The 10,100-nt window shown below is 41.6% G+C and overlaps 1 protein-coding gene across 8 annotated transcripts; it reads left to right on the forward strand.

Moving 5' to 3' along the window:
• On the forward strand, nt 271–9,662 carry LOC8080263 (probable receptor-like protein kinase At5g59700). 8 transcript variants are annotated; one of them, XM_021463354.1, is made up of 10 exons: nt 272–696; nt 837–880; nt 970–1,141; nt 1,223–1,683; nt 1,859–1,896; nt 2,009–2,181; nt 5,311–5,639; nt 7,758–7,798; nt 7,906–7,943; nt 8,404–9,662. In XM_021463354.1, the coding sequence occupies exons 4-10, from the start codon at nt 1,261–1,263 to the stop codon at nt 9,513–9,515; spliced, it is 2,154 nt and encodes a 717-aa protein (XP_021319029.1). In that variant the 5' UTR covers nt 272–696; nt 837–880; nt 970–1,141; nt 1,223–1,260; the 3' UTR covers nt 9,516–9,662. The 8 variants fall into 8 exon arrangements, with proteins under 8 accessions (XP_021319028.1, XP_021319029.1, XP_021319030.1 ...); XM_021463355.1 differs by having other exon boundaries at nt 985–1,141; XM_021463353.1 differs by having other exon boundaries at nt 271–696; nt 837–1,141; nt 1,213–1,683.

Here is a 10,100-nt window from a genome sequence, read left to right on the forward strand (position 1 = left end):
ACACATATCTAATAGGTTGCATGGCGAACCATGTTGCATTCTACAAGAACTCTATATCCTCCATTTCATATGTAGCCGAGCTTCAAGTTTTAGGGGACATTTTAGAGTCATCAAATAATTCTAAGCAAGGAATAAAAAGATAGTTAAATGCCCAGTGTGGCGTCCAAGCCCAACAACACTGGAGGCCCATATAAAAAGCCCAGTGGGAAATTTTGTAACCTACTCCCTCTCAACCTCACGGACTCCTTCCTCTCAAAAAAAAAAAAAAAAAAAAAAACCTCACGGACTCCTCGTCTCAGTCTCAGCCGCCGCTGTCGCCCGACAGTAGTACCGAGCCGCTCTCTCCCGTGTCTCTCCCAGGAGCGAGTCGCGACCTCCCTCTCCCGTCCCGTCTCCCCAAGCCACGAGCATGGCCTCTCGTGGTCTCGCCCTTCTCCCCCCTGTCACGAGTTCAGCCTACTCTCTCCCAACTGCGCCGCCGGCTTGCTGGAGGCCATGGCGGCGGCGCGGAGGGGCAGCAGGAGGAGGCCACGGTGGTGACGGAGCGACAGCGGGCGCCCACGGCGGTGGCGCTCGTGGAGCCGCGGCGGCTTCGCAATGGCGGTGGCCCGCCGGCTCGGGCCACGGGCGGGTTCGGGCCAAGGTTAAATCTTTTGCATCGGCCCATGGGGGCGGTCTCGGGCCGAGTATTTTTTGGTGGGTTTTTTTTTTCATGACCTGACTCAAGGAATTATCCGGTCTAACTCTCTGATGTTGACTCTTGAAGTCTTGATGATGCCAATTGTTGGCGGCACTTCCCCTGTTCTAACGCGCACTATCATTTTTTACTTTTGCAGAAATGTTCCTTTTAGCTTTCTGTGGAGCCGGACGAGTTTGATATGTATGAAAAAGAAAGTTTGTTTATTTAGAAATTATATATAATAACGTGTCGTAGCTTTATCCTGTTCAAACGCGCACTAGCTTTTTCAGAAATGTTCCTTGCAGCTTCCGGTGGGTGTGGAACGCGTTCTAACTATGGTTATTATTGCGGAATCGTTTGAGATCATACCTCTCAGAACAAGAAGAACGACAGGAAATTTCAGCTCTCGGCGTCGGAAGAGGAGAAGAGCTCAACAAGACCAGCTGCAACTGCAAACTGACGGTTGAGCTCTGCATGCCTCCTGTATTTTATTTGATAAGCTTGCATCGTAGTCCTACATTGATTATATATAGTGGCATGCAGCTAACTGATTCGCCAGGGTATAGGATCGAGGCAAGAAGATGGCGTCGTTCTGGGATATGCTAGGGAAGGCGGCAAGCGTGATGCAGCTGACAGGCGTTGATGCGTTCGGTATGGTGTCGATGATTATCCAGGCGGCACGCACCGCGCGGCGCAACAGGGATCTTTGCCAGCAGCTGGCGAAGAAGGTGGAGATCGTCAGCGGCCTGCTCGAGGAGCTCAATATCCCGGAGCTGCGGCGGCACCGCAAGACGCGGCGGCCGCTGGACGAGCTGCGCTCCGCGCTCTTCCGTGGGTACGTGCTCGTGTGGTCCTGCAGCCAGCAACAACAGGGCGCGAGCCAGTTCTGGCAGATGTTCATGGCCGGCGACATGGCAGCCATGCTTCGGCAGGCCAAAGACGAGATCGACAGCTACATCATCCTCATCCCCTTGATAACCACCGTTGCCTCCATCAGAGCACGGGTACGCTCTCTTCTACATCTTTGTATCTGGAGTAGTGTATACTCTTATCTATTTGAGAGCATATAATAATCTAGGCCATGCGAACCTGATTTTTCTTTTTACATATATTATATAAAAGGTCTAGTACATATGTTTTCCTCATTCATGCATGTGAGCATCTTGTTTTTCTTAACAGGACAGCAAGATCAATGAGGCAGCCCCAGCCCGAAGAAGGTTTTAATGAACTGTTTAATAAATTCATTATTACATACTCGTTGCATGCATAGTGTAGTTATTTTGGAATGGTCTTGAACTCCTTGGGTGCTTCAATAATAACAACTTGCAGGCCTCAGTTATCCATTCAAGAAGCTACTTATTCTCCTTCATCTTCCAGTCAAGAAGTGTCACATTCGAGTGAACTTGAGGAGAAACTGTCATGGCCCAATGGTGTTTTTCCCCAAAACGACGAACCCTCACAGAGTCAATCCAGTCATGCCTCAGTTAGCTACTGGGAACAAGGTATTCACCGTACCGACACCTCTAAAAGAATCTTGTTTTCAGGTTGCATGTAATCAACAGAAATTATTGATCATTGCTATGTTTTAAGTATAGATAGCCAACTTTTTTTGAACAGAGTCACCCTTCTTTATTCATCGGGATAACTAGTACAAAACTCCATCAGAAGAATCAACAAACCAAACATGTCTTCCTACCGAAAAGTATAGATAGCCAAATGGACGACTTGGTCAAGCTCAGCACAGCCCTATTAGCCAGTGGGGGGGGGGGGGGGGGGGGCTGAGGGGGGCCTGACACCCCCCAACCTTCTCATAACTCCCTTAATACACCCTATAGATTAGGTGCTTAATTGTCTAATTAACTAGTTAATGATATTATCTGTACTAAGATTTTTATTCTTATTTCATATTAATCTCTAATAGTTTCTTATATAAATAAAATCTAGATCTTTCTAATATTTTCTTTATATCTTTTATTTTTATTATTGCCTATCAAACATTAGTTTGGCCCATACCACACACTCTAATTAGCTAGTTAATTGAAAATCAGCGTTTTTCTTGTTTAATCCTTTTGAATTGATCTCCAACAATGGGATCTATATTATTTAGCATTAGTCTTCCTATTATCTTTCTTATCTCCTATGTTTCTATCATTATTCGTCTAAACTCTAAACGGTCATTTAGCACGTGTACTCAACTTTTAAACACTAACAGTGGTATGGTGTTTTGGTTTAAGCTTCTATTTAAATGACCATTTTACCTGTTTAAGTGATCGCCTTGTCTGAGGCTAAACGATATGTAACTGATTGTTTGTCATTTGATGTTAGGATCTAGTACTAATTAATTTTGCCCCTGTTTACCTACATGTTTTATTGTGATTCTTTTCCTGGCCAAAGAAATAGATTGATCAGGTAAAGGTTAGAGGCTTGAGACTAATTAATTTCTCTTTATTTTTTTCTGCTTTTTTGTATCGCAACGCAAATGTTTATTTTGGTGCTATGTACACCTTTGTCATGTAATATTTTAACACACATGATTGTTCTTGATTAGCACGGCCCCCCTATGTTCCAATCCTGACTCCGCCCCTGCTTTTTGCTGATCAGGTCGTGTCATGTCTGTTCATAGGCTGTGACAGTGGCCTAGACACGGTCTGATTGTACATGGGTTTAGTCGGGCCAGGCCAACGGCGTGGCGAGCCCATCGTGCACGTACCGGCCTGTTTAGCATACTCAAAAATCATAAAAAACAAATCAAACCATGCGCTGGCTAGGTTCCGTGCATCCGCTAGGGCCCGCACCGCCACTGGGCAGAGGGCCACACGTTTGTGCCACTGTGTACAGGGCGAGGGTCCAAGCACACGGGCCCCAAACCTTGACCATCTATACCTTTTTTTAGTATTGTGGGTCTGTTTGGAGAGTTCCAATCCAAAATCATACAAACTATTCCACATCCAAAATCATATAAAGGACTTATTAGATCAATGAAATAGACCAAGCACATATTCAAACAAAGGACACATGAAACCTTTGCTGACGACAACGAAACAAATCACACACATAGTCAAACAAAGGAATTCGGCAAAACCAATGCTGAAAGAGATCATGCACATATTAAAAAGGAAGAATTCGGCAACCAGACCCTCCCGCCACTGATGGCTCAAAGCTAGCTGCACAATCAAGTTCACTGTCCTCAACACTTCTGCAATTCGACCGTGCTCGTCTTTCTATAAAGATGTTTTCCAAATCTTGTGGTCGATAGTGTCGATGATCTACATTGTAGTACCTTCAATCGGGCAACAGACAATTCCTGGAGTTTGAGCTATTCAATACGCATGCCTAGTTGTAATCGTTGTTGTTTTCTTTTTACTCGTCTAATAAAAATCGGTAAAGCTCTTGCCGCCTTTCTAAAAAAAAATACTCATGCCTAGGCTTCTCTGCAAAAAGCTTCTCTACCACCTGTGCATCTGTGTTGCATCCTTTGATTTCAAACAAACTCCCTTCATTCCCCTTCTTTCAAACTCAGAGAGGCGAAGTCCGATGAACAAACTCCTCTCCTCCTGTCTGCTTTGCCATGAATCCGTCTTCGCACGCTGCGCTCCACCAGACAGGAGCAGTGCAAAAAGAAACACTCGCAAGCCACATGCATCGCGTAAAGAGTGAAAAATCTGTGACTCCTGTGCAAAACGTTGCATGGGCATATATCTAGTTTCATAAAGCATCTCAAGGGGTGCTCTAAAAAACACAAAATTCGTGAAGTTGGAGAAAATTACCCACCATGCCAATGATTAAAGAAAACAGTTCGTTTCTTTTCCCTCTCTTCCTCTTCCCTGTCGTGACTGAGAACTGCTGCACGTTGTCCCCTGCTAACGTGCACCCACCGACGCACGCCATCCCGGATCTGCTGTGCCGCTGGCTCCTCTACGATAGGAAGAAGAAACCGTTTTTCATTTTTCATTATGTCCCCTTGTCAGGAACCTTATGGGCTCTCGATTGGGCTGATCAGTTGTCCGACGTACTATACTTATCTTGGCTTCTCCCACGTACCGTTTTCATCCCAGCCAAAGGGGAGGTGTCGAAGAACACATAGGAACCCGACGGCGAGCATCTGCTCGAGGCTAGCTTAGGCTAGATTTCTATCCTTTGTTCTTGTAGCTTCTCCCACGTACTGATTCTCTGTATCTACTTCCTTCTAGAACCTTCTTAGATTTCCAAATTGTACGAGATTTTAAGTTGTGAGAATCATCAGATCGAGGTATCTGACACCCCTGAATATTTGTTTACAATGGAATATTAGTTCAGATCCGTGGTGGAGCTCTACTCAACACATTGCTGGAAGCCAAATTCACTGTAGAGCTGCTCCATGACGGATCGAACTGAATATGATGCTCACTATTTGTTTTTTGAAGTCTTTTGAGCTCGTCCAAACATACCTTATATGTATATGTTGATCATTTTTTCATTGTGACTTATTCATCATTGGTAACGTTTGAGTACTCTGTGTGTTGACCTTTCTACTTCACCTATTTGAGGAGAGGTCGACTGATCAAATGATAAAGCTGCATTTTTCTTTGAGAAGTTAGTTTCATACTATTTAAACTTACAAGTTTGTTACTGCATAAATTTCGTGTATGTAGATCGTTTGTCGGAGCTGGTGTCGATGATGGTGCAAAGCGCAGACACCGCACGCCACAACAGGGATCCGTGCCAGCAGCTGGCTCGTCAAGCCCTCATCGTCAGCAACCAGCTCCAGGGGCCGCTGGGGGCACCACAGAGGCTGCGGCTGGAGCAGCTGGAAGACCTGCTCTTCCGTGGATACATGCTCATATGCTTCTGCAGCCAGTACAGCAGAAGCCAACTCCAGCTCATGTTCACAGGAGCCGATGTGGCCTCTGTGTTTCAGCTAGCGCAACAGGAGATTGGCCGTCAAATCTACCACCTCACCAGCCGTGTTCCTGCCCAGCAGGTCTGTTCTACACAAGCGACTTCTGCTTAATTTCATCAAATTTAAGCATCATTTGATTTTTCTGATGATTTATTTTATTTGGAGCAGTTGTTTTAATTGCTCCATCTATTCCAAATTATAAGATATTTTATTTTTAATATATTACTTTTATTCTATATTTAGACATAGTGTATATATAAGTGCATAGTAAAAATCATGTATCTACAAAAACCAAAATATTTTATAATTTGAAATGAAGGAGCAGTACACAACAAAGAAAATATAGCAGGTCCTTTTAATATAATGGTGGAACCATATATGTCTCTATTCGCTTCAGCTAAAGCAGCACGTGCTACAATTTCTCTCAACAAAGCAATAGTAGCAACAACAATTGGCTAGAGAGTGTACCAATCATGCTATATGATTTTAGAGTCACAAAAAGAAAAACCTTAATTTATTACAAAAGCAATTAGGGCATTCCCATAATTCAACACTCCACATATATAATTGGGTATCCAATGCATTTTCTAAGTTATTAATTAAGTCCATCTCTTAATCTGAAGATAACAAAACTGCCCGCATCTTCTTTTCAGGGTTGTCTCAATAGTGGTTTTGCCCCTACTCATTTTGACCTTAATTTGTGGTCTATAGCTAAACCCTACGGTTCACTAGTACACAAACTATTTTAACTGTTTTTCTATTGCCAGTATAAGAGCAACTCCAACAGGTATGGTATCCATGTTATCTAGGCTATTTTTAGTTTTTTAAAGCAAAAATTAAAGTCCAACAGGTGTGCTCTCTGGTTTGTTAAAATAGCAAGTTTGCTATCCCTAAACTTTCGCTTGCCATAGATAACATGCCGTCCTCACTGGCTATCCTATACAAAGGCGGTTGTGGAACTCTATGTTTTGGGTGGGTTTTTTTTTTTTATTTTACACAATAGCTAAATCTTGTAGTTTAGAATATAATTTTACCTAGTCTCTCGGAGATGCTCTAAAACGGAGGTGAAAATAGTGTATTCTACTTGACTGCACCACCTAGCAGTTTTGCTATAATTCAACCATACATATAAATTGATTTGTACCGGCAGTTCTCTTTATCAACCACAAAAAAATACCATTTAAAAAAACAGTGTGAAAAAAGGGAACAAAACCTAGACCTACCCCACCAAAGTATGCCACAGCCACACCTTGCTTCAACGAGTCACACGAATTTTTGTGCAAAAATACACATTTGTTTGTTTACTAGGATTTCAACCCAAAACCTCGTCCTTGCATGAAACTTTCTTACCATTCTAGTATATAGTGATTCTTAAATCTTAATAACGATATGCTTGAGAATCATTCCTTTTCATTCATTGGTGGAGACTAACAAATGTTTATGCTCCTAAATGATTAATTCCAAATGAAAAAGGTTTAAACTACATAGTCCTAGATCTCATGACAACTTTAAGACAATTTGTTTCCGTCTCATTTTTATATGAAAAAGCTATCAATTTTATATATGCATCATTTTGAATTGGATTTTAGTGATAGTTTCTTAAGACTTCATATAAATAAAATAAAAAGTGCAATAATATGTTCACATCATTTTGAATTGGATTTTAGTGATAGTTTCTTAAGACTTCATATAAATAAAATAAAAAGTGCAATAATATGTTCATTTGGAATTCCAAATTTATACGCACAGAGAAAATCTTTTGACCCTGACCATAGGCTAGAACATGGAGCCAGCTGGAATATTAGTTTTAGGGCATCCTCAATAGTATGAGCTAGTTACTATATAAGACAACTTCTCCAATAATGCTAACTTTTGGCACATAGCTCATAAGTCATAACATTAATAGCTCCACATGATACTCTCACATAATCTTAAAATGAGTGCATCAGACTAGCTCTTATCTCTTTGAAACATGAAATAATATGTTTAGAACTAGCCCATCAATCATCATTGGAGCTGCGCTTAGTTGTGCCAATTTTAAGCTAGTGGGCTATCATGCATATCCAGGTCAGTTTGTTTTCTTTTTTTTTAAAAAAACTTGGTTAGTACACATATTTATTCCCCACCGCGTCAGTCTAATTATCTCGACTAATATTGTACTGTATACTATGCACTAATATTGTACTGTATACTATGCAGGAGGAACACGACGACGTGAGCAATAATTCTGACCAATGGCGGTTAGTAAAATGTTTGAATTCATTAATTAGCAGCTTTGATATAGTTGCATTTTGTGAGTTGCCAATCTCATTCGATGCTTCATAACAAAATAAAATAAAATATGCAGGACAACATTAAGCATATATGGGGAACTGCCGTCAACAGGTATTTGCAGTTCTCTCGCGTGTATTTCTATTTATATTATATACTGTTTGCAAATTGAATGTGCTGTTAGGTCATTCCTAGTGGAAGTTTTATCGTAGTTTATTTGTATTTAATAAGCTGTCACATAAGCATTTTTTTGATGATGTAATTCAATGTGAAATCATTAATAGCTACCAAAATGGTTAGTTTTATGAGAATTATCTATTAGTCATGGTTCAACCAAACAAAGAACAGTCAGCCACCCTCAGTACTTATAATCATTGTCAATGAGAGTTTTTAAACAGGACTGTTAATTGTATTAGCTATTGACGGTTTTGAAACATGAGTAACCATATTCTACTACCACATGGTTCAACTACTTTGTTATGACTGACGGTTCGGAAGGATGAACTGTACTATTTTGGACAAGTTAATTTTAAGTAATTATTATTAATAATACATTCTCTTGGTTTCCTTGTAGGTGCTGCGCATCAATCCATGTCCAGGCTGGCACCTCATGGCTATCGAATTCCTTTTGTTGTGCTACAAGAGGCAACAAATAACTTCGATGAGAAGATGGTCATTGGAGTTGGAGGGTTTGGAAAGGTCTACAGAGGAGTGATGCAGGATGGCACCAAAATCGCAGTAAAGCAGGGCAAGGCTAACCAGATGTCTGGACAAGGGTTGAGTGAGTTCCGGACAGAGATCGATGTGCTATCGAAGTTGCGACACCGCCATCTTGTAGCGCTCCTGGGTTACTGCAACGAGCACAACGAGATGATCTTGGTGTATGAGTACATGGAGAACGGCACTCTGAGGTGCCATCTTTATGGCACAAGTCTGCCACCTCTTAGCTGGAGGCAAAGACTGGAAATATGCATAGGAGCTGCAAGAGGCCTCCACTATCTTCACACCGGTGCTAAAAACACAATCATCCATCGTGATGTCAAGTCAACAAACATTCTTCTTGGTGACCATCTGTTGGCCAAAGTTTCTGACTTCGGCCTCTCAAAGGTTGGCGCTGATACTGATCAAACGCACGTAAGCACGACAGTCAAAGGGACCTTTGGTTATCTTGATCCAGAGTACTTCAGGACTCAGCAGCTGACAGACAAGTCAGATGTATACTCATTTGGTGTAGTTCTGCTTGAGGTGATCTGTGCAAGGCCAGCCATAGTACAAACTCTTCCAAGAGAAAAGGTTAACCTTGTAGAGTGGGGTATGGCGTGTCATAAGAGAGGAGAACTTCATCAGATCATTGATCCACATCTTGTCGGGAAAATCATGCCCATAGCATTGAGCAAGTATGGTGAGACGGTTGGTAAATGCCTCTCTGATTATGGAGTGGACCGTCCTACAATGGCAGATGTACTATGGAACCTGGAATTCGTGCTGCAGCTGCAGGAGTCAGGGGAAGAAAACTCCAACATTCACATGGATAACGCAACCTCACAGCAGAACCTGCAGGAATTCACGTTGCAGCTGCAGGAGACAGGCCAAGACGACAACTCCAACATGACCATGACTAACGACAACTCCAACACGACCATGACTAACACCTCAATACAGACAATGGAAGATGAACTGCCTTGAATTGTTCTGCAGAGACAGAAAAAGTACCTTTGCCCTAGAAAATGGATTATCATCCTTGATGTCGTCGTAACTTTGTCCTTATGTGTCTCAAGACAGATCCATGCATTCTGGATTGTGCATTCAAGCTCTGCTCACCTCTTATAGTTATATGCATCCTTGATTCGTGAAATACCAGTTTATTTACCAACCGACTTTGATTAGCTGTGGTAATCACAATACCAGTTTATTTTCTTTTTCTTTTTATTGTAAACTTGCTTTGTAAACTCTTCTGCTTGTTTATCTTTTAATATATTCCAGTAGAGGCTCCCTGAGCCTCTCCTGTTTCTCAAAAAAAAAATCACAATGCTACTAAACGGATCACATAGGAGTACAGCCATAGTCAGGCACATATATCCCTGTTGATCCATGTATTATGTCTTACAAAATAACACATTGATATTTCCGTTAGGTGGTTGCTTTTTTTTTATTGTTCAAGCAACATATAATTTGGCCATTGTTTTTGGCTATAGAAAAAAAAATGTAAAATGTTACTTGTAAGTTGTTTTACTACTAGTTAGTTGTCTAAGATTGACGTCTAGTTCTCTA

Source organism: Sorghum bicolor, chromosome 6 (assembly GCF_000003195.3).
Source record: "Sorghum bicolor cultivar BTx623 chromosome 6, Sorghum_bicolor_NCBIv3, whole genome shotgun sequence".
In the NCBI taxonomy this organism is placed as follows: domain Eukaryota; kingdom Viridiplantae; phylum Streptophyta; class Magnoliopsida; order Poales; family Poaceae; genus Sorghum; species Sorghum bicolor.